The sequence below is a fragment of the Coregonus clupeaformis genome, chromosome 20 (assembly GCF_020615455.1).
Source record: "Coregonus clupeaformis isolate EN_2021a chromosome 20, ASM2061545v1, whole genome shotgun sequence".
In the NCBI taxonomy this organism is placed as follows: domain Eukaryota; kingdom Metazoa; phylum Chordata; class Actinopteri; order Salmoniformes; family Salmonidae; genus Coregonus; species Coregonus clupeaformis.
In genome coordinates, this window is record NC_059211.1 from 8,380,553 (window position 1) to 8,406,259 (window position 25,707).

The window sequence follows — 25,707 nt, forward strand, 5'->3', positions numbered from 1 at the left end:
TCATTGGCTGCTAACAGCTGTAACTGGCAAGCACAAAAACAGTCAACTTCTGGAGTACAGACCCCAAGAAACAGTCATATCGCCCTCAAGTGGGAAAAGAAAGAAAACTGTTCATAAAAATAAATAAATATATAGAGGCATATTTAGACAAAAGAAATGACACTGTAAATGATAACCATTAGCGCAGGATTTTTTTATTTTATTTTTTTATGCTGGAAGTGAATGCTGGAATTAAACAATTAACTACGCAAAAGGTGTGTGCATTAAGGAAATAGAAGCCTGTCTCTAATTAGCGCCCGTTTTGATTTATACAAATAAACACCCAGGCTATTAATTAATTGATGTTTTTTACGGTAGAGGAGTGTTACTTTGTTTAATACTCCAGGCCACAAGGTCGCAGTAGCTTGTTTGGCTTGTGCCTGCTGTAGCTAATGTAAGCCAACTAGCAAGCTGTGCTAATGTTGTTGCTAGCTAGAATTTTTTGAAAGCCCTTGTTGATTTACATTTAAGTCATTTAGCAGATGCTCTTTTCCAGAACGACTAACAGTTAATACATTCATCTTAAGAGGGATAATCCACCCCAAAACACAAATACCTACGCTTAACAGAGTGAAATAGCTATATTTTTGTCATTATAACAAGGTTGGTAGAAACATGAAAATCGTTGTGAAATCAGTTGCAGCTCAAGTCGACTACAAAACCCACAATGCAATGTTCTCTCCCCGGGCTCGCTGGCTAAATAGCTAGCTAGCAAACGTAGCTACACACAATAATACCAAAGTCAATATCAGTATATTAAGTAGCTAGCTGTAAAATCGGTTCAGCTTGCAGTTCCTCTCAGCCCAGAGCGAGTGCAGAGTATGTTGCTATGGCAACAACGGCCCCTTCCCACGTTTCCCACAGACACACAGGGCACATTCCGAGATGATATCTTGAAGGAGAAACAGAGTTGAATAATTTGGTCCACTATTTTCATTGAACACATCCAAGTGAAATATATACTTTGTCATGACGATATAAAACGGATGGATGTGTTGCACATACCATCCATTGGCTGATTTGGCAATCTAGAGTGTAGGTAATTGTTTTAAAAGTGTTATGAAATGTGATCGTGTGTTATCCCCCATCTCCAGTGACGAGAACCATGTAGATATGACGCATTCCTACACAATTTCCTCATTTCACAGACTGCACACTTAAATAATGGGGATTTTTCTTTTTTACCCACTGATAAAACATAGGCTTTCAGCTAATTGACAGGCGTTTCATGATTTTTTTATTCTGGGGGTGGATTATCCCTTTAAAGATAGCTAGGTGGGACTAGAGTGGTTAAGGTGACCGTATTACCGTCATGAGTCTCGACCGCAGTAAAATTTCAGCCAATTTTGGTAAACTAAGTGTGGTTTGCTTAATTTTTTGTCCAGTATGAACACTCCAAAGGAACTCAGACCCCTCAAAAGAGCTCCCGAAGCGAACCGAAAAGACCATCTCGAGAGGTGGTCAGAGTTGAATAGTGTGAGAAGACAACATATTTGGTTTAAAAAATCACAACACAGGGTAGGCTACATAATAAATAATTGCTCTTAAGGGGCAGTAGCTTACATTAGGTGTACAATTTTAAATTACAGCATTATTTAATCTGCAGTTATTATTCTGCTACCAATCATATTTACATGTTAATAGTATCTTCAGATTGCATTTAGTTAAAAGATGAGACAATAATTGTAATCTATTAGCTTCCAAAATGTAAGTCGGTATATATCTATACTGAACAAAAATATAAAACGCAACGTATAAAGTGTTGGTCCCATGTTTCATGAGCTGAAATAAAGATCACAGAAATGTTCCATACACACAAAAAGCTTATTTCTCTCTAATTTTGTGCACAAATCTGTTTACATCCCTGTTAGTGAGCATTTCTCCTTTGTCAAGATTTCCATCCACCCGACAGGTGTGGCATATCAAGAAGCTGATTAAACAGCATGATCATTACACAGGTGCACCTTGTGCTGGGGACAATAAAAAGCAACTAAAATGTGCAGTTGTGTCACACAACACAATGCCACGGACGTCTCAAGTTTTGAGGGAGTGTGCAATTGGCATGCTGACTGCAGGTATGTCCACCAGAGCTGTTGCCAGAGAATAAAATGTTCATTTCTCTAGCATAAGCCACCACCAACATCATTTAGAGAATTTTGGCAGTAAGTCCAACCTGCCTCACAACCGCAGACCATGTGTAACCACGCCAGCCCAGGACCTCATCATCTGGCTTTTTCACATGCGGGATCGTCGGAGAGACCAGCCACCCAGACAGCTGATGAAACTGAGGAGTATTTCTGTCTGTAATAATGCCCTTTCGTGGGGAAAAACTCATTCTGATTGGCTAGGCCTGGCTCCACAGTGGGTGGGCCTGCCTCCCAAGTAGGTGGGCCTATGCCCTCCTAGGCCCACACTTGGCTGCGCCCCTGCCCAGTCATGTGAAATCCATAGATTAGGGCCTAATGAATTTATTTCAATTTACTGATTTCCTTATATGAACTAACTCAGAAAAGTTTAAGTTTTGGTTCAGTATAGCTGTCTGATAATACATTCTGATGGAATGGCTTGTCCTGCACATGGTAAAAACCCAGAGTGCATTGTGTGAATGTTGGAAAAAGATCTTGGTTCCTTTCTAAACATAGCAATGTCAATGCAAAGAGGATTCTGACCACAAAATAGGTTAAGTGAACTGGCAAAAGAGTTGAGTCCTCATTCAAAGGCTAGAGCAGTTTGAATACAGTCCTTTCAAAACGCACCTTACTGATCGATCAATTTGAATCAATAACAGGTTGAAATTGAGAGGAAAACATGGTCGTTGTGGATGTTGTTTCAAAGCCTAACAACAAAATGGACAGCGCTTTCCAAGGTGATGATTCATTTTAAAACACCCATCCTATTAGAGCTTATGCATATGCCTATATATATAACTCTGTAAGCCGCCCTGAACAATCAATGAACAAATAGCGTTGCCAAGGCCTATACATTCTCTCCCAGATTCATGAATAGGACGTTTGGAGTGTAGCATAAGGCAATCAGCCCATCCAGTATGCATAATAATACAGTCCACAATCAAAAGAGACTACTAGAATTTGTTTAATTCTGGAGTATAGGCTAGACCAAGACATCTTAAATATAATTTTTCTGTTGTGCGTAATATGCGGTAGGCTATATGACGAACGGCACAATCATTATTTTAATTCATTTTTTCTTATATATCAGTACCAGTCAAAGGTTAAGGGTTTTTCTTTATTTTACTATTTTCTACATTGTAGAATAGTGAAGACATCAAAACTATGAAATAACACATATGGAAACATGTACTAACCAAAAAAGTGTTAAACAAATCAAAATACATGACAGCTTTGCACACTCTTGGCATTCTCTCAATCAGCTTCATGAGGAATGCCTTTCCAACAGTTTTGAAGGAGTTCACACATGCTGAGCACTTGTTGGCTGCTTTTCCTTCACTCTGCAGTCCAACTCATCCCAAACCATCTCAATTGGGTTGATTGTGGAGGCCAGGTCATCTGATGGAGCACTCCATCACTCTCCTACTTGGTCAAATAGCCCTTACACAGCCTGAAGATGTGTGTTGGGTCATTGTCCTGTTGAAAAACAAATTATAGTCCCACTAAGCCCAAACCAGATGGGATGGCGTATCTCTGCAGAATGCTGTGGTAGCCATGCAGGTTAAGTATGCCTTGAATTCTAAATAAAATCACAGATAGTGTCACCAGCAAAGCACCCCCACACCAACACACCATGCTTCACAGTGGAAAGCACAGATGCAGAGATCATCCATTCACCTACTCTGCGTCTCACACAGACACGGCGGTTGGAACCAAACATCTCAAATTTGAACTCATCAGACCAAAGGACAGATTTCCACCGGTCTAATGTCCATTGCTCGTGTTCCTTGGCCCAAGAAAGTCTCTTCTTCTTATTGGTGTCCTTTAGGAGTGGTTTCTTTGCAGCAATTCGACCATGAAGGCCTGATTCACGCAGTCTCCTCTGAACAGTTGATGTTGAGATGTGTCTGTTACTTGAACTCTGAAACACTTATTTGGGCTGCAATCTGAGGTACAGTTAACTCTAATTTATCCTCTGCAGCAGAGGTAACTCTGGGTCTTCCTTTCCTGTGGCGGTCCTCACGAGCGCTAGTTCCATCATAGCGCTTGATGGTTTTTGTGACTGCACTTTAAGAAACTTTCTTGAAATGTTACGGATTGACTGACCTTCATGTCTTAAAATAATGATGGACTGTTGTTTCTCTTTGCTTATTTGAGCTGTTCTTGCCATAATATGGACTTGGTATTTTACCAAATAGGGCTATCTTCTGTATAGCACCCCTCCCTTGTCACAACACAACTGATTGGCTCAATCAGAAATGCCACAAATTAACTTTTAACAAGGCACATCCGTTAATTGAAATGCATTCCAGGTGACTACCTCATGAAGCTGGTTGAGAGAATGCCAAGAGTGTGCAAAGCTGTCATCAAGGCAAAGGGTGGCTATTTGAACACTTTTTTGGTTACTACATGATTCCATATGTGTTATTTCATAGTTTTGATGTCTTCACTATTATTCTACAATGTAGAAAATAGTAAAAATAAAGAAAAACCCTGGAATGAGTAGGTGTGTCCAAACTTTTGACTGGTACTGTGTGTACACACACAATACCATTCAAAAGTTTGGGTTCCTTTAGAAATGTCCATGTTTTCGAAAGAAAAGCAATTTCTTCTCCATTAAAATAACATAAAATTGATCAGAAATACAGTAGACATTGTTAATGTTGTAAATGGCTATTGTAGTTGGAAACGGCAGATTTTTAATGGAATATCTACATAGGCGTACAGAGGCCCATTATCAGCAACCATCAGTCCTGTTTTCCAAAGGCACGTTGTGTTTGCTAATCCAAGTGTATCATTTTAAAAAGGCTAATTGATCATTAGAAAATCATTTTGCAATAATGTTAGCACATCTGAAAACTGTTGCGCTGATTAAAGAAGCAATAAAACTGGCCTTCACTAAATAGTACCCACAAAACACCAGTCTCAGTGAATGTCAAGAGTGAAGAGGCAACTCCGGGATGCTGACCTTCTAGGCAGAGTTGCAAAGAAAAAGCCATATCTCAGACAGATATGGCTTTTTCTTTGCAACTCTGCCTAGAAGGTCAGCATCCCGGAGTCGCCTCTTCACTGTTGACGTTGAGACTGGTGTTTTGCAGGTACTATTTAATGAAGCTGCCAGTTGAGGACCTGTGAGGCGTCTGTTTCTCAAACTAGACACTAATGTATTTGTCCTCTTGCTCAGTTGTGCACCGGGGCCTCCCACTCCTCTTTCTATTCTGGTTAGAGACAGTTTGCGCTGTTCTGTGAAGGGAGTAGTAAACAGCGTTGTATGAGATCTTCAGTTTCTTGGCAATTTCTCGCATGGAATAGCCTTCATTTCTCAGAACATGAATAGACTGACAAGTTTCAGAAGAAAGTTATTAGTTTTTGCCACAATTGCTGATGCTCCAGATACTCAACTAGTCTCAAGAAGGCCAGTTTTATTGCTTCTTCAATCAGCACAACAGTTTTCAGCTGTGCTAACATAATTGCAAAAGGGTTTTCTAATGATCAATTAGCCTTTTAAAATGATAAACTTGGATTAGCAAACACAACGTGCCATTGGAAAACAGGACTGATGGTTGCTGATAATGGGCCTCTGTACGCCTATGTAGATATTCCATAATATATCAGCAGTTTCCAGTTACAATAGCCATTTACAACATTAACAATATCTACTGTATTTCTGATCAATTTGATGTTATTTTAATGGACAAAAAATTGCTTTTCTTTCGAAAACATGGACATTTCTAAGGGACCCCAAACTTTTGAACGGTGGTGTGTGTGTGTGTGTGTATATATATATATATATATATATATATATATACATATACATATATACACACACACACACACAGCTGCAGAAAAGATTAAGAGACCACTGCTAAATTATCAGTTTCTCTGGTTTTACTATTTATAGGTATGTGTTTGGGTAAAAATAACATTTTTGTTTTATTCTATAAACTACTGACAACATTTCTCCCAAATTCCAAATAAGAATATTGTCATTTAGAGCATTTATTTGCAGAAAATGACAACTGGTCAAAATAACAAAAAATATGCACTGTTGTCAGACCTCGAATAATGCAAAGAAAATAAGTTCATGTTCATTTTAAACAACACAATAGTAATGTTTTAACTTAGGAAGAGTTCAGAAATCAACATTTTGTGGAATAACCATGATTTTCACTCACAGCTTTCATGCGTCTTGGTATGCTCTCCACCAGTCTTTCACATTGATGTTGGGTGACTTTATGCCACTCCTGGCGTAAAAATTCAAGCAGCTCGGCTTTGTTTGATGGCTCGTGACCATCCATCTTCCTCTTGATCACATTCCAGAAGTTTTCAATGGGGTTCAGGTCTGGAGATTGGGATGGCCATGACAGGGTCTTGATCTGGTGGTCCTACATCCACACCTTCATTGACCTGGCTGTGTGGCATGGCGCATTGTCCTGCTGGAAAAACCAATCCTCAGAGTTGGGGAACAATGTCAGAGCAAAAGGAAGCAAGTTTTTTTTCAAGGACAACCTTGTACGTGGCTTGATTCACGCGTCCTTCACAAAGACAAATCTGCCCAATTCCAGCCTTGCTGAAGCACCCCCAGATCATCACTGATCCTCCACCAAATTTCACAGTGGGTGCGAGACACTGTGGCTTGTAGGCCTCTCCAGGTCTCCGTCTAACCATTAGACGACCAGGTGTTGGGCAAAGCTTAAAATTGGACTCATCAGAGAAGATTACCTTACTCCAGTCCTCTACGGTCCAATCCTTATGGTCTTTTGCAAACTTCAGCCTGGCTCTTCTTTGCTTCTCATTGATGAAGGGCTTTTAGGAGCCTGTTTCGAACCGCCCTCGCCTTGCACTTCACCCCAGCTGCCGTTTGCCATTCTTTTTGTAGGTCACTTGATGTCATCCTACGGTTGTTGAATGACATTCGAATGAGTTGGCGTCATCCTGGTCAGTAGAGAGTCGTTTTCGCCCTCTGCCAGTCTGTAGCTTTGTTGTCCCCAATGTCTGCTGCTTGACTTTGTTCTTATGAACCGCCGTCTTTGAAATGTTAAGGATGGAAGCAATCTGCCACTCACTGTATCCCTCTGCCAGTAAAGCCAGAATTGAACCATTCTTTTCCTCACTCAAAACGTTCCTTTTCAACTCTTTTGGCATGGTCAATAGTTATTTTTTGATTAATATTACTTTTGGAGGTACTATTAGCACTGTTTTTGCCATCCAGCTGGTACTATTGCAAGACGATAGTGATGACCACAGCAGTGGTTTTTATACTTTTCCCCGTTAAATAAGATTTAGTTCAGGTGATCACCTAATCAGTACCTAATTCAGTAGAATGAGGTACGCCTGTGTTGGAATGGCTGTCATACATGTAGAGATGCTGATTTAAGAAAAATCTGCAGTGGTCTCTTAATTTTTTCCAGAGCTGTATGTATATGTATATATATTTGTATTTTCATAATTAATATGCAGACATTACCTTTAGATACAGAATATCTCATCACTGTGCTTTTCCATCTCCTCCTCTCTGTCCTTCATTCCTATCTCAAGCGCGCAGAGAGAGGGGCTGTCAACAGTTTAATGAAATATGTTTAGTTGTGAAAACATTACTAATCGATGTTTCCGAACAGATTTCACTTGGTTTCCCAAATTAAGCACTGGGTAGCTGCAGGAACAGGGTTGGAGAGCCCATGGCATACAGAGTTTGGGTGGAATATTACCTGTGGCGCAGTGAGAGGCTGCATGCTCCTCAAACAGTGTGTGGACACCCATTCAAAATTAGTGGATTCGGTTATTTCAGCCACACCCGTTGCTGACAGGTGTATAAAATCAAGCACACAGCCATGCAATCTCCATAGAGAAACATTGGCAGTAGAACGGCCCGTACTGAAGAGCTCAGTGACTTTCAACGTGGCACTGTCATAGGATGCCACCTTTCCAACAAGTCAGTTTGTCAAATTTCTGCCCTGCTAGAGCTGCCCTGGTCAACTGTAAGTGCTGTTATTGTAAAGTGAAAACGTCTAGGAGCAACAACGGCTCAGCCGCGAAGTGGTAGGCCACACAAGCTCACAGAACGGGACCGCGGAGTGCTGAAGCACGTAAAAATTGTCTGTCCTCGGTTGCAACACTCAATACAGAGTTCCAAACTGCCTCTGGAAGCAACGTCAGCACAAGAACTGTTCGTCGGGAGCTTCACGAAATGGGTTTCCATGGCCGAGCAGCCGCACACAAGCCTAAGATCACCATCAGCAATGCCAAGCGTCGGCTAGAGTAGTGTAAAGCTCGCCACCATTGGACTCTGGTGCAGTGGAAATGCGTTCTCTGGAGTGAACAATCACGCTTCACCATCTGGCAGTGCGACGGACGAATCTGGGTTTGGCGGATGCCAGGAGAACACTACCTGCCCCCACCTGGTGGAGGAGGAATAATGGTCAGGGGCTATTTTTCATGGTTCGGGCTAGGCTCCTTAGTTCCAGTGAAGGGAAATCTTTAACGCTACAGTATACAATGACATTCTAGACAATTCTGTGCTCCAACTTTGTGGCAACAGTTTGGGGAAGGCCCTTTCCTGTTTCAGCATGACAATGCCCCCGTGCAAAAAGCGATGTCCATACAGAAATGTTTGTCGACATTGGTGTGGAAGAACTTGACTGGTCTGCACAGTGCCCTGACCTCAACCCCATCGTACACCTTTGGGATGAATTGAAACGCTGACTGCGAGCCAGGCCTAATCGCCCAACATCAGTGCCCGACCTCACAAATGCTCGTGGCTGAATTGAAGCAAGATCCTAGCGGCTACAATATTATTTCTCAGCTGCTCATATTAAGCACGTTCAGCTATAAAAACAGAGTAGCCTACCCGGCATGATTGTAAAACTAACTGCGAGAAAGCGGCCTTCATTCGCTATTCGAGTGCATACGGATTACATGTATTTTTTCCCCTGCACATTTGATAATGGGATGGGCCATTCTATATCGAAACAAATTTTACATATTAGTAAAGACAAGATTAAATTGAGAATAGTCTGATGGGTGAAAATATGATCACTTGATGAGAAAACAGCGTGTGCGGCCTGAGGCAAGAACAGAGTGCAAGGTTTTTTTGCGACTTTCTCAAATCATCAATAGCTTATAGTCGCATCATGCAACCCATTTTTGTTTTGATTTCTAAGACATTCTAAGGTTTGTATCATTCACAACTAAAGTTACCAAATAACTAAATCTAGCGTATAAGACTTGTTTCAAATGATCACTTTTACGCTCAACATAGCCACATCATATGCACACTCGCTCCGGAATGGGAATAATATCCTTTCTATATTATTCAGCCAAGTTCAATTATATTCTTCTTACTATAAAATCATATAATATAAAATAACGTCAAGAGAGACTTAAGCATATTTTGTCCGCTAAATGAACTAGCATACGGCATGGCGCATAGCCAGATGACACAGTAGGCCAACTCTTTTCTGTTCTTCTGAGATTTTTTTTATATCATAACATTTCTTTAGACCTGCCTAAAATAAATAATGGATTTATTGTGATGTTGTATATTAAATGGATTTATTACTTTTTTTTTTTTATGTAGATGTTCCAAAAGATGCGCATCAGCGGCTTGTATGCGGAGGCCTGGAGATGCTAAACGTGTATGTTAATTACGGTCGATTTGTTTCTGAATGAAGCATCTCCCTCTTCGAGAGTCAGTGGAGTAGCTAGCTAGCTAGCTATGTTGTGGTAAATGGCGATGCCAACCGTTTAGCTAACATTAGCTAGTAAGCGAACAGGCACTGGCATTATGGGTTAATGAAGAGTGAATTAAATTATTTCTTAATCATCTTGCTAGATAGCTAACTTGGTAAAGCATTTAGTGTTGTGTGCATTGTGCAGTACCTACAAACCCATTAGTTTCTTATCAAGTGTGTGTGACTGCCTGGCTCAGTTAGCAAGCTAACGTTAGCTAACTAAATAATGAGCAGGTGCAAATTATCAAAACTGAATCCAACAGAAAAATCCTTCATGCACAAAACTAGATGTAAAGACTTGCTTTAGGAAAAAAATATGTATTATGCAGCTTTATTGTTTTAGTTAGAACAATTCTGATGAAAAGGGGGTGGATAACACTGGGAAAAGTGCCCCCTTTATTTTCACTTCTGTTGGCTTCCTCACGTGGAGGTTTGTGCTCTCTGATTGGCTCAATGTCAAGTAGAAACGGCAGGTTCGTCGGTACCAGGTCGGTACACAGCAGAGACGTATTTTGTTCTAGCAAGAGAAGGAATGGCCTCCTACTGTGCAAAGTACCTATTGGCAGTCAGATTTCTCGGTGTGTCTGTACCATAACGTTAGTTATACTCGGGAGCTCATGCATGGGCACAGACTTAGGTCCTGTTCCTCTGCCCAGGCGTTGCTGATGCATGCCATATTTTACAACGCCTGGATAGGTATTTTAAGTAACAGCTACCCACATCATATAGCTTTGCTCGCCTGAGGTAGACTATCTCATGATAAGCTGTAGACCACACTATTTACCAAGAGTTTTCATCTATATTTTTCGTAGATGTCTATTTACCACCACAAACCGATGCTGGCACTAAGACTGCACTCAATGAGCTGTATAAGGGCATAAGCAAACAGGAAAACGCTCATCCAGAGGCAGCGCTCCTAGCGAGCATCTGACTGGTTGCATCACTGCCTGGTATCTCTATTTGCACATAATCTCTTGCACATCTAGCATTCCAGTGTTAATACTAATTGTAATTATTTTGCACTATAGCCTATTTATTGCCTTACCTCCATAACTTGCTACATTTGCACACACTGTATATATATTTTCTGTTGTATTTTATGACCTTATGTTTTTTTTACCCATATGTAACTCTGTGTTGTTGTTTTTATCGCACTGCTTTGCTTTATCTTGGCCAGGTCGCAGTTGTAAATGAGAACTTGTTCTCAACTGGCTTACCTGGTTAAATAAAGGTGAAATAAATAAATAAAATAAAAATAATGCAGGGAAACTTAAATCCGGTCTACCTAATTTCTACCAGCATGTTAAATGTGCAACCAGATGGGGAAAAAAAAACTCTAGACCACCTTTACTCAACACACAGACGCGTACAAAGCTCTCCCTCCATTTGGCAAATCTGACCATAATTCTATCCTCCTGATTCATGCTTATAAGCAAAAACTAAAGCAGTAAGCACCAGTGACTCGGTTAATAAGGAAGTGGTCAGATGACGCAGATGCTAAGCTACAGGACTGTTTTGCTGGCACAGACTGGAATATGTTCCAGGATTCTTCCGATGGCATTGAGGAGTACACCACATCAGTCACTGGCTTCATCAATAAGTGCATCGATGACGCCGTCCCCGCAGTGACCGTACGTACATACCCCAACCAGAAGCTATGGATTACAGGCACCATCCGCACTGAGCTAATGGTTAAAGCTGCCGCTTTCAAGGAGCGGGACTCTAAACTGGACGCTTACAAGAAAACCCGCTATGCCCTCCGATGAACCATCAAACAGTCAAAGAGTCAATACAGGACTAAGATTGAAATCGTACTACACCGGCTCTCACGCTCGTCGGATGTGGCAGGGCTTGCAAACTATTACAGACTACAAAAGGGAAGCACAGCTGCGAGCTGCCCAGTGACACGAGCATACCAGACGAGCTAAATCACTTCTATGCTCGCTTCGAGGCAAGCAACACTGAAGCATGTTTCAAGCAGACCACCATAGTCCCTGTGCCCAAGAACGTATGTAGCCATGAAGTGCTTTGAAAGGTTGGTCATGGCTCACATCAACACCATTAACCCAGAAACCCTAGACCCACTCCAATTTGCATACCGCCCCAACAGATCCACAGATGATGCAATCTCTATTGCACTCCACACTGCCCTTTCCCACCTGGACAAGAGGGACACCTACGTGAGAATGCTGCTCATTGACTACAGCTCAGCGTTCAACACCATAGTGCCCTCAAAGCTCATCACTAAGCTAAGGACCCTAGGACTAAACACCTCCCTCTGCAACTAGATCCTGGTCTTCATGACGGGCCGCCCCCAGGTGGTAAGGGTAGGTAACAACACATCTGCCACACTGATCCTCAACACAGGGGCCCCTCAGGTCGTGTACTCCCTGTTCACCCATGACTGCATGGCCAGGCACCATCATTAAGTTTGCTGACGACACAAAAGCGGTAGGCCTGATCACCAACAACGATGAGACAGCCTATAAGGAGGAGGTCAGAGACCTGGCCATGTGGTGCCAGGATAACATCCTCTCCCTCAACAAGATCAAGACAAAGGAGATGATTGTGGACTACAGGAAAAAGAAGAGGACCAAGCACGCCCCCATTCTCATTGACGGGGCTGTAGTGGAGCAGGTTGAGAGCTTCAAGTTCCTTGGTGTCCACATCACCAACAAACTATCATGGTCCAAACACACCAAGACAGCCGTGAAGAGGGCACGACAAAGCCTACTCCCCCTCAGGAGACTGAAAAGATTAGGCATGGGTCCTCAGACCCTCAAAAAGTTATACAGCTGCACCATCGAGAGCATCCTGACTGGTTGCATCACTGCCTGGTATGGCAACTGCTCGGCCTCTGACCGCAAGGCACTTCAGAGGGTAGTGCGTACGGCCCTGTACATCACTGAGGCCAAGCTTCCTGCCATCCAGGACCTCTATACCAGGCAGTGTCAGAGGAAGGCCCTAAAAATGGTCAAAGACTCCAGTCACCCTAGTCATTGACTGTTCTTTCTGCTACCGCACGGCAAGCGGTACCGGAGCACCAAGTCTAGGTCCATAAGACTCCTGAACAGCTAATCATGGCTACCCGGACTATTTGGATTGTCCACCCCACCCAACTCTTTTAAAAATTGATTTGTTAGTTATAGCAATCTGTCATTCGATGACACAGTTGATGACATAGCACGCAACCATTGGTTGATGCATGCAACGTCTGAGCAGGGGAACACGACCACAGGCATCAGCTCCACCATGGGCAACAACAGTTAGTTTTCACCAAAATATGTTAAACTCATAGCTGGTTTATCCAGTGAACACCATATTTAGAAGGATAGCTACTGACTGAAATGTAGCTAACGTTAGCTAGTTCACTGGCCAGGCAGTAGCCACTACTAGCCAACTAATCGTGGATTTCCAATTATTTGATACATTTGGGTCATGATCGCTTTAGGAGCGGCCTTAAAAAAAGAGGGCGTTTTGACTAGAATTCTCAGTTACAAAATCCGTACCAGTGAATGAAGTGACGTCACTACGCAAAAACAATGAAGGAATTTACATAATAAACTAAAAAGGGTATTATTCCACAGTCCACAGCATAAAATCTATAATAATATTAAGTACACATGGTGTACCATCCTGAATTGAAATGTAATGCAATAGCCCACATTTGGTTCATACAGAATCTTATCAGAACTTCCAATGCATATATCTGCAATCATGAGATTAGCCAGTGGGGATGAATATACCCATGGCCTTTCGGAGCAGTCGGCGACTGAGAGACGCCAGACAGTGGCGGCTCTGAACACCACGTCCTGGCTTCCTAAGACTGTAAGAAGGGGGACTGGTGGCCTGGAAGCCACGAGGGAGTGGGGGGGACGCTCTGCTGAATTGTTGCTGCTCAGGAGGCTCTCTAAACACAGGAAGGATTTACACAAAGTTTATCTAACAGCCAATTGATCATGGGAATATCGCATAACCTTTTTTGGGCTTAAAATAGACTCCCATGTTCCTCCGCTTGGCCCAGCGCACTGTTTAATGCTGCAGTGCTGCCTGATGGGTAAAATCACGTCAGAGAATGAGTGATGAGCCTCCGTATACAGACAGAAAATAAGAATGTGTGACTCAAATGGACAACATGAAAGCCAATGTCCTCAGACACTGAACTACCTGTAAGTAATTATAACCTCTCAGCTAAAAGTGCATCTAAATTCTGGAGATGTTGGTCATTATGTCATGTTGATATTCCGCATGCAAACCAATCACATGAGGATCACTTAAGAGTGCCAACACTGTAGGAAAGTGAGGGATAGTTTTAGCTCCTTGAGGTAGGCTAAGCTATAACGATGCAATGAAATACTTTTCTCAAGAGTAAAATTACTTCAAAATGTGTCATATGTTTGATCATGAATGGCACTTAAGAATTGGATAAGACTACCGAAAACCATTGCACGGACCAAAACAAGGGTGGTTCAAAGGGTTTTGATGTTCAATAGATTTAACTTGAACATCAAACAAGTTCTCACATTTCTGAAATGTAAATCACACTTTCAAAACATTTAACTGTGTTGGTTTTTCAAATGACAATTGACACCCAGCACCTACATAAATAATTCAGCTTATAAATAATTTAGATCAGGCCAGAGCTCCATCTTGGCTTAAACTTAACTATACTGCATGCCCTTATTTACTTAAAACCCAAAACAGTGTTCAGACAACATTAATTCTCTAGCCAAGCAGGGTGACAATTCCACAGGCTGTGGTGAAGACTTGTGAAAACCTCATTCTTGACGGGAGAACATGGATTAACCTCTGGGCCGAAGGTGGGTAAGAGCCCCAGTGGCATTCACGAGTGGAAAAGCCCCATCTATTAATCTGGGCGGAAGATATCTCTCTCACTGTTTGCTTTGGATGTTTTAACAGTCGGGATGAGGGGGCGGAGGCTACATAAACTGCCAACAATACCCATTCGAGGACATACTCCAAACGCATTTGGAAAGTATGCCCGGGATATGGGAAGAATGCCGTCTATGTGTATACAAGTAGGAGCTGATTAATCAGAGTTAGCTTGGCTGAGACTAACAGTGGACCAAGAGGCTGAAAGTAGGGGGACCTCAGCTGGGCGGAAAGGGGATTACATAGGGGATATAGAGGTATACAGGATTGCATAGGGCCAAGGCCTTACCTGAACATGATGAATCCAATGGACTCCACCGCTGCCCTTCTGACGTCATCGTTCACGTCGCTCACCTGAAAGGTAGAGAACAATGTGTTTTTTTTTTTTTGGGGGGACTTTTTACCCCTTTTTCGTGATATCCAAATGGTAGTTAGTCTTGTCCCATCGCTGCAACTCCCCTACGGACTCGGAAGAGGTGAAGGTCGAGAGGCATGCGTCCTCCGAAACATGACCCTACCAAGCCACACTGCTTCTTGACACACTGCTCGCTTAACCCGGAAACCAGCCGCACCAATGTGTCGGACGAAACACTGTATATCTGGCGACCGAAGTCAGCGTGCAAGCGCCCGGCCCACCACAAGGAGTCGCTAGAGCGCGATGAGACAAGGACATCCCGGCCGGCCAAGCCCTTCCCTAACCCGGACGACGCTGGGCCAATTGTGCGCCGCCTCATGGGGCTGCGACACTGCCTGGGATCGAACCCGGGTCTGTAGTGACGCCTCTAGCACTGCGATGTAGTGCCTTAGACACCTGCGCCACTCGGGAGGCCAGAGAATGATGAATTAACAGCAGGAAGAATGCGGTAGGGTAAGGAGATAACATCCACTACTAATAATTTTGCTGCCCAAAAGCTAAATTGCAAAACTACCCATCAGCCAAAATATCAAAGATTTGGCGGAAGCCTATACTTTTGTTCATAAACAACTCTTATATCAAAGCATAATCACACATTTAGCTTATGCAGCCTGCCATCTCTAGGAACAACCATCTGCCCCAGTAACAATAACATTAATTAATCTATTTGGGCTTCCTGTACTACCAAAGGATTTCATTATCTGTGATTAATATACCAAATGACCAAATGTATGTGGACACCTGCTCGTCGAACATCTCATTCCAAAATCATGGGCATTAAGATGGAGTAGGTCTCCCCTTTGCTGCTATAACAGCCTACACTCTCCTGGGAAGGCTTTCCACTAGATGTTGGAACATTGCTGCGGGGACTTGCTTCCATTCAGCACAAGAGCATTTGTGAGGTTGGGCACTGATGTTGGGCAATTAGGCCTGGCTTGCAATCGGCGTTCCAATTCATCCCAAAGGTGTTCAATGGGGTGGAAGTCTGGGCTCCGTGCAGGTCAGTCAAGATCTTCCACACCAATCTCGACAAACGATTTCTGTATGGACCATCATGAAACAGGAAAGGGCCTTCCCCAAACTGTTGCCACAAAGTTGAAAGCACATAATTGTCTAGAATGTCATTGTATGCTGTAGCGTAAACATTTCCCTTCACTGGAACTAAGGGGCCTAGCCCGGGTGCGGCTGCTCAGCCATGGAAATCCATTTCATGAAGCTCTTGACGAACAGTTATTGTGCTGACGTTGCTTCTAGAGGCAGTTTGGAACTCGGTATTCAGTGTTGCAACCGAGGACAGACGATTTTTACTTCACAGTCCCGTTCTGTGAGCTTGTGTGGCCTACCACTTCGCTGCTGACCCGTTGTTGCTCCTAAACGTTTCCACTTCACAATAACAGCACTTTCAGTTGACCAGGGCAGCTCTTGCAGAAGAGAAATTTGACGAACTGACTATGACGGTGCCACGTTGAAAGTCACTGCGCTCTTCAGTAAGGCCATTCTACTACCAATGTTTGTCTATGGAGATTGCATGGCTGTCTGCTCTATTTTATACACCTGTCAGCAACGGATGTCGCTGAAATAGCCGAATCCACTCATTTGAAGGGGTGTCCACATATGTATATATAGTGTACCAACAGATAATAGTCTGTCATAACCGTCCTCGCAATTACAATACTTAATAGCTTGGCTATCCATGGAGTGCTCAGTTCCCTGGTTGTCGGTGTCTTGCGTGAGAAAGGGGAAGGAGGACACTTACAGCCACATGTAGCAGACGTCTGATGGCCTTGTTGTTCCCAGAGCCGCAGTAGGCCATGCCCACTGTGTACATTCCGGAGCGGCGCAGGATGGGGTCCTAGAGCAGACACAGTGACAGAACACAGAGCCTTAGTTAAGAGACTAGTCTGCAGCAGTTAAGTCTAGTCATGGCAACAATGTGTGGTCAACAACTTCTACATCTTATTTGACATCTAGCATATTTAAAAAAGGTCCAACGCAGCCGTTTTTATCCCAATATCAAATAATTAAGTACCTTACTGTGATTGTTTTCAATCAAAATGGCCAAAAAGAAACAAAAATTGCTTCTTAGCAAAGAGTAATTTCTCAAGCAAGCATTTTGCTATGACTGTCTGGGATTGCTCTAAATGGGGAGGGGAAAACTGAAAACTAGCTGTTATTGGCAGAGAGGTATGGAACTCTCTTATTGTTCTATTAACTAATTTACCGTCTGATGTCGTCACCGGGCAGGCAGACACCCACCAAAACAGGCAGAAATTTCAGGCAAACAGCTTTTACACTAAAACGGCATTATCAGCATTTTCACAGTATTATTCCAACCTCATAGTGTAGAACTATATATAGTGTGGGAAAAAAGTGTTTGATCCCATGCTGATTTTGTACGTTTGCCCACTGACAAAGACATGATCAGTCTATCATTTTAATGGTATGTTTATTTGAACAGTGATAGACAGAATAACAACAAAAAAATCCAGGAAAATGCATGTCAAAAATGTTATCAATTGATTTGCATTTAAATGAAGGAAATAAGTATTGGACACCTCTGCAAAACATGACTTGGTGGCAAAACCCTTGTTGGCAATCACAGAGGTCAGACGTTTGTTGTAGTTGGCCACCAGGTTGGCACACATCTCAGGAGGGATTTTGTCCCACTCCTCTTTGCAGATCTTCTCCAAGTCATTAAGGTTTCGAGGCTGACGTTTGGCAACTCGAAACTTCAGCTCCCTCCACAGATGTTCTATGGGATTAAGGGCTGGAGACTGGCTAGGCCACTCCAGGACCTTAATGTGCTTCTTCTTGAGCCACTCCTTTATTTCCTTGGCCGTGTGTTTTGGGTCATTGTCATGCTGGAATACCCATCCATGACCCATTTCAATGCCCTGGCTGAGGGAAGGAGGTTCTCACCCAAGATTTGACGGTACATGGCCCCGTCCATCATCCCTTTGATGCGGTGAAGTTGTCCTGTCCCCTTAGCAGAAAAACACCCCCAAAGATTAATGTTTCCACCTCCATGTTTGACGGTGGGGATGGTGTTCTTGGAGTCATAGGCAGCATTCCTCCTCCTCCAAACACGGCGAGTTGAGTTGATGCCAAAGAGCTCCATTTTGGTCTCATCTGACCACAACACTTTCACCCAGTTCTCCTCTGAATCATTCAGATGTTCATTGGCAAACTATAGACGGGCCTGTATATGTGCTTTCTTGAGCAGGGGGACCTTGCGGGCGCTGCAGGATTTCAGTCCTTCACGGCATAGTGTGTTAACAATTGTTTTCTTGGTGACTATGGTCCCAGCTGCCTTGAGATCATTGACAAGATCCTCCCATGTAGTTCTGGGCTGATTCCTTACCGTTCTCATGATCATTGCAACTCCACGAGGTGAGATCTTGCATGGAGCCCCAGGCTGAGGGAGATTGACAGTTATTTTGTGTTTCTTCCATTTGCAAATAATCGCACCAACTGTTGTCACCTTCTCACCAAGCTGCTTGGCGATGGTCTTGTAGCCCATTCCAGCCTTGTGTTGGTCTACAATCTTGTCCCTGACATCCTTGGAGAGCTCTTTGGTCTTGGCCATGGTGGAGAGTTTGGAATCTGATTGATTGATTGCTTTTGTGGACAGGTGTCTTTTATACAGGTAACAAACTGAAATTAGGAGCACTCCCTTTAAGAGTGTGCTCCTAATCTCAGCTCGTTACCTGTATAAAAGACACCTGGGAGCCAGAAATCTTTCTGATTGAGAGGGGGTCAAATACTTATTTCCCTCATTAAAATGCAAATCAATTTATAACATTTTTGACATGCGTTTTTCTGGATTTTTTTGTTGTTATTCTGTCTCTCACAGTTCAAATAAACCTACCATTAAAATTATAGACTGATCATTTCTTTGTCAGTGGGCAAACGTACAAAATCAGCAGGGGATCAAATAGTTTTTTCCCCTCACTGTGTGTGTATATATATATATATATATATATATATATATATATATATATATATATATATATATATATATAAAAACACAAGGTGGGGGCGGGGGGGAATCTGACTGCACTGGGCCTTTAAGGAATTCCTTGACCAAAGTATGGGTACTGTATGTAACTTTTATACTACAGTTCAAGACAGGTATTCATTGTCACAGTAAATTGAAACGGAGATGAATACAGGCTGGAAAAAAGCAAAAGCAACCACATTTGGCAACAATAGGTAAAAGGGTTAACTGTCATGGATGCATAGCCAAGGAATAAATGTGAATAAATATGGTGGTAGCGGATGAGGCGAGTTTCTCCCATTCCAATGCAAAGTGCTAAGAAGCCATATACCCATCATCACCAGGCATAATGGAAGAAGTGTGCGTGTGAATGTGTGCCAAGTCCGACTGTTACCTTGTCCCTGCAGAGGCTCTCGATGAGTGTGTCTGCCTCCTCCATGCGTCCATACATGACCATGGCGATTCCAACGGCCAGGCCGCGCAGGATCTTCTCGTGCTGCGTCTCCTGGGCGTAGCCCACCATGTCCTCGATGGCCTGTGCCGACTTGGAGCCCAGCATGACCAGCCCCAGGGCCAGCCCCGCAGCCTCGCCTGGGAACAGAGGGCAGACAAAGACATGAGCACCACATGATGGTAGAGGTCTGCGAAGGACTGATTTCTTTATCCCACTCCCACAGCTTTTGATACCCCACCCGCCCGCTCCCACTGGCTTTTTGTCCGACTCCCACCCGCAAGAACCCGACCGCAGTCCTGCAAATGTTATTTTAGGCGTAACGTTATGTGACGCAGCTTGCTTGGCAGCCATGGTCCCAGCAATTTTTGCGCCCTATTGGCAATACCAAAATGCGCAAAAATAACCAAGAACTAGGTTAAATTACCAGCAATTCTCGCGTGGCTATCGGTATTACTGGGCTATATCAGCCAATAGGCTAGACATAGTTTGAAAGAGAGCCATAGTTGGAGCAAGAACGGACACTTGCACTTTTACTTGAGCTACGTTTTGCATAATCTAGCCTACCTTAAAGGAAAGGTTCACCCATTTTTTATGTTATATTGTTTTAGTGCATCTGAGTGATGTTCTATCGATTCCCTGGGTCATTTCATGTTTTCATGTGTATTTGAGTTATTGGCGTTCAAGCAGGCAGAAATCCGGCCAGTATGACGTAGCACCGTGATAAAGTCACTCACTACACTGGAAGTTAATAGGAATACGACTTTTAGATCGCGAAAACATCATTCATACATGTCAGATTTCAATACTGGCCGATGTCTTCTCTCAAATGAGCCATTGATTATATTTTTGCGATATTCCTACCTCGAGAAATGTGTAATTTAACGGAGGGTCTAGCACATTTAGTCCAGGGTGCATTGCATGGTGCCGTTGCCAGAGATATTATAGAAAGAAGATAGGAATCCAATGATTGAAGGAATGTATAACGCCCCACCCAGCAGACTGTCGACCAATCGCATTCACGTTGTCATGCTGCGTCACGCGGTTGCTAAGCGTCACACAATCCCTTCTCAAAACGTGCATATTTTCCTCGAAAGTACGTAATGTCACGATTCCAAAGCTATACGATACTACAGACTGCAAGTTAATTATCTCACATCTCTGAAAATATTTGTAATGTTGTAGTTCTTGTTGACGAAATTCGTGCTTATGTTGGGTTTTTGAGCTAGCGCCCAATAGACTCCCTTTCAATCATTGAAGGAGAGCGCTACTTGTCCCAGAATCGCCCAGAATCCACCGCACGGCCAATTGACGTAGCATGGGCAACATATCCCCATCTCCTCAAAAGTATATCTGCTGTTGCGAATGTTAGACTCCACTCTGTGAGGCACATCGATCTGCAGGTTGAACATGGTGAGATTGTAAAATCCTAAATTGATAGTGCAGTTTGTTTAGGCGATTTTACAGCCAACTAGCTATGTTACATGCAGATATTGTCTTTGGTATTATTGTGTGTAGCTACGTTTGCTAGCCAGCCCATACAGAAAGCATTGCATTGTAGATTTTGGAGTCGACTTGAGCTGCAACAGATTTCCACAACGATTTTCCATGTTGCTACCAACCTTATTATAAAACGCCAAAATGAAACATTTGTTCACAAAACATATTGTTCTCACAGTGTAAATTAAAAGGAATACGTGGTTTGGGATGGATTGTTCCTTTAACAGAGCGGGATCAATGTTTATTTCCAGACCATGTAGTAGACCTAAACTATAGATTAAATCATAATTATGAAGTTAATTTCCTTGGAAAGACAACTGCCACGTGCTTCCCCAGCCATGCATATAGCTTACGCTATTTAGTCTTCATTTTTGCACAAAGAAAACGTATAGGCCTATTTTAACACTGAAAGAGCTTTTTATCAATTAAAATATCCATGTGACATTGTTACATACAAGGATATACCATGACATTTCAAATTATTAATTTAATAAAACAATATTTTCAATTTAGTTTTCATGACATGCTCCCCATAAAAAGACCAGTAGATGTCCCGTGTGTAGCTTGTTGTTCATATTGGCAAATGAAAGCGGCAAAGAGGCTTAATGTGTAGCAAGTGTAGTGAGAGTTCAGGTAGGCCATTTTATCTGACTGGGCTTAGCTAGCGTTATCTTTTCTAGGCTACTCCAGTCAATACACGCACTGTTATATGGGATGATGAATAACATTGTGGCTGATACAAGTTAGCTAGTCTTGGCTGTAGCCGAGTAGTCCCTCTCTCTGCCTCCGTCTGCTCGCCCCCATCTCACCAGCACCTCTGCAGCAATAGAACGCCTGCCTCTTCCTCACGCAGCAGTGCTCAGGTTAAAAACGCACATTTAAAAATACACATTTATTTTGAATATCCGGATATCCAACAAAAATTCATTATACTATTCGAATAGTGAAATTATTTCAAACCCCCATCCCTAATTCCTAGGATTAACAGTATTAAAAACTTACACTAAAATTAACACTAATATGTGAAAAACATTTTTTTTCACTTTGCTACATTTTACATTTTAGTCATTTAGCATACATCAAAAAAAATCATACTGGCCCCCGTGGGAATCGAACCCACAACCCTGGCATTGCAAGCACCATGCTCTATCACACTACACTGGGCCCAAAAACTACATTTGTTTCATTTTTTGTCCTTATAAAAGGTTGGTAGCAACATGTGAAAATCATTGTGGAATTCTGTTGCCGCTAAAGTAAACTTCAAAACCCACAATGCAATGCTCTCGAGGCTGGCTGGCTAGCTGGCTAGCTAGCAAACGTACAGTTGAAGTCGGAAGTTTACATACACCTCAGCCAAATAACGACCCAGTGGTTTTCACTCATATTATCTCTCTGTATTCTGTAAGTATAGTCTCGCAGGGTTTTCAGGTTGTCCTATAATTGCTGAACAGCCAGCTCTCACCTTGACACACTAATCTTTTCATGTCTGGCTTTTCTGATTGTGATTCATAATAGAAGTCTACCTTTGATCCCGTTTGACCTGCTTTTTTACTCTGAAGTTATTATGGTAGTGTGTGTTACAGGTGGGCAGAATATTCCCATATACAGTTGAAGTCGGAAGTTTACATACACCTTAGCCAAATACATTTAAACTCAGTTTTTCACAATTCCTGACATTTAATCCTAGTAAAAATTCCCCGTTTTAGGTCAGTTAGGATCACCACTTTATTTTAAGAACGTGAAATGTCAGAATAATAGTAGAGAAAATGATTTATTTCAGCTTTTATTTATTTCATCACATTCCCAGTGGGTCAGAAGTTTACATACACTCAATTAGTATTTGGTAGCATTGCCTTTAAATTGTTTAACTTGGGACAAACGTTTTGGGTAGCCTTCCACAAGCTTCCCACAATAAGTTGGGTGAATTCCTCTTGACAGAGCTGGTGTAACTGAGTCAGGTTTGTAGGCCTCCTTGCTCGCACATGCTTTTTCAGTTCTGCCCACAAATCTTCTATAGGATTGAGGTCAGGGCTTTGTGATGGCCACTCCAATACCTTGACTGTTGTCCTTAAGCCATTTTGCCACAACTTTGGAAGTATGCTTGGGGTCATTGTCCATTTGGAAGACCAATTTTCGACCAAGCTTTAACTTCCTGACTGATGTCTTGACATGTTGCTTCAATATATCCACATAATTTTCCTTCCTCATGATGCCATCTATTTTGTGAAGTGCACCAGTCCCTCCTGCAGCAAAGCACCCCCACAGCATGATGCTGCCACCCCCGTGCTTCACGGAACGGATGGTGTTCTTCGGCTTGCAATCCACCCCCTTTTTCCTCCAAACATAACGATGGTCATTATGGCCAAACAGTTCTATTTTTGTTTCATCAAACCAGAGGACATTTCTCCGAAAAGTACGATATTTGTCCACATGTGCAGTTGCAAACCGTAGTCTGGCTTTTTTATGGCGGTTTTGGAGCAGTGGCTTCTTCCTTGCTGAGCGGCCTTTCAGGTTATGTCGCTATAGGACTCGTTTTACTGTGGATATAGATACTTTTGTACCTGTTTCCTTCAGCATCTTCACAAGGTCCTTTGCTGTTGTTCTGGGATTGATTTGCATTTATCGCACCAAAGTACGTTCATCTCTAGGAGACAGAACGCGTCTCCTTCCTGAGCGGTATGACAGCTGCGTGGTCCCATGGTGTTTATACTTGCGTACTATTGTTTGTACAGATGAACGTGGTACCTTCAGGCGTTTGGAAATCGCTCCCAAGGATGAACTAGACTTGTGGAGGTCTCCCATTTTTTTTCTGAGGTCTTGGCTGATTTCTTTCGATTTTCCCATGATGTCAAGCAAAGAGGCACTGAGTTTGAAGGTAGGCCTTGAAATACATCCACAGGTATACCTCCAATTGACTCAAATTATGTCAATTAGCCTATCAGAAGCTTCTAAAGCCATGACATTTGTTTAAAGGCACAGTCAACTTAGTGTATGTAAACTTCTGACCCACTGGAATTGTGATACAGTGAATTATAAGTGAAATAATCTGTCTTTAAACAATTGTTGGAAAAATTACTTGTGTCATGCACAAAGTAGATATCCTAACCGACTTGCCAAAACTATAGTTTGTTAACAAGAAATTTGTGGAGTGGTTGAAAAACGAGTTTTAATGACTCCAACCTAAGCGCATGTAAACTTCAAACTTCAACTGTAGATACACACCAGGGGTTTTTCTGGATCAAAAAAGGGGTTAGGTGGTGAGCGTGGTAGGAGGCTTGGTAATGAGTGCGGTTATATTTTAGAGAACATTTAGAGGCCCGCATCTTGCCGCTGTAGAGACATTTTTGCATTTCTCCATGGAGCTGAGTTATTTTCCTGCAATTCTACACATTTTTCCATGCTGAGAGAACATGTCGCAGTTTTAAAGCTAATTTCCTGCAATTCTATTCATTTTACCATGAATAATGTGTTATTTTGCTCACACATAACAAAATACTGCTAAATTCATTGTTTTTGGAATTGTCAATTCTCCCTGTCTAGCTTTTATATTGGTGATTCTTAGTTCTCAAAGATTATATTATTTAAAAACATAAGTCCATTATCTTTTCTACATACATTATATCTGGTTTTAGTCGTTTAAGTTTACACTTAGTGTTTTCCATCCCGAAAATGTATTTAAACAAAATAAAAGGCGACACGAGGATTAAAATGGCAGAAAAATCCCTCTACACAATAATACCAAAGTCAATATCAGCATGTGAAGTAGCTAGCTGTAAAATTGCCTAAACAAGCTGTACTATCAATTTAGGAGTCCATCTCAGAGTTCAGCTTGCAGTTCCTCTCTGCCCAGAGCGAGTGCAGAGTACATTGCTATGGCAATAACGGCCCTTTCCCACAGACACACAGGGCGCATTGCGAGATGGTACTTGGAGAAACTGAGTTGAATAATTTGGTACACCGTTCAGATTGAGCACATCTAAGCTAAGTTCCTACCCGATTTCCTGATTTTACAGATGGACCACTTAGAAGTTACATTTGTATTTTACCCACTGATAGAACATAGGCTTTTACCAAATTTATAGGAGTTTCATGATTTTTATTTCTGGGGATAGATTATTCCTTTAATAGAGACCACATGTGCACCTGATCTCGCATGCCCAACTAGGAGAGGAGAGGAAGGCTACTGAACTTAAGGCAGCAAGAATGATGAGAGGAAACTTTCTCTTACGTTTTACATAGCCAGCCTATAGCCTTCAAACTAAACTCTTGACCTCGAAGCCAGTTCCACTGCGTTTTTTCATTGTTCCCCTCTAATTACGGTCTGACTTATACCTGGGACACCAGGTGGGTGCAATTAATTATCAGGTAGAAGAGAAACCCTACGAGGTCCGCAGCCTGCTGGTTAAGAGTTGAACACCCCTGGCCTGGCCTCCCGAGTGGTGCAGCGGTCTAAGGCACTGCAGCGCAGTGCTAGAAGCGTCACTACAGACCCGGGTTTGATCCCAGGCTCTGTCATAGCCGGCCGTGACCGGGGGACCCATGAGGCAGCGCAC

General features: G+C 42.5%; 1 protein-coding gene across 1 annotated transcript in view; it reads right to left on the reverse strand.

Annotated features, from left to right (window-relative positions):
* LOC121533768 (26S proteasome non-ATPase regulatory subunit 1) overlaps positions 1-25,707 on the reverse strand; it is a 115,963-nt gene that overhangs the window by 77,819 nt on the left and 12,437 nt on the right. The window contains exons 14-16 of the mRNA XM_041839992.2: positions 19,598-19,794; positions 16,963-17,058; positions 15,081-15,145 (exon numbers count right to left, since the gene is read on the reverse strand). Coding sequence (XP_041695926.2) covers positions 15,081-15,145; positions 16,963-17,058; positions 19,598-19,794 — 358 coding nt within the window. The remainder of the gene's footprint in view (positions 1-15,080; positions 15,146-16,962; positions 17,059-19,597; positions 19,795-25,707) is intronic.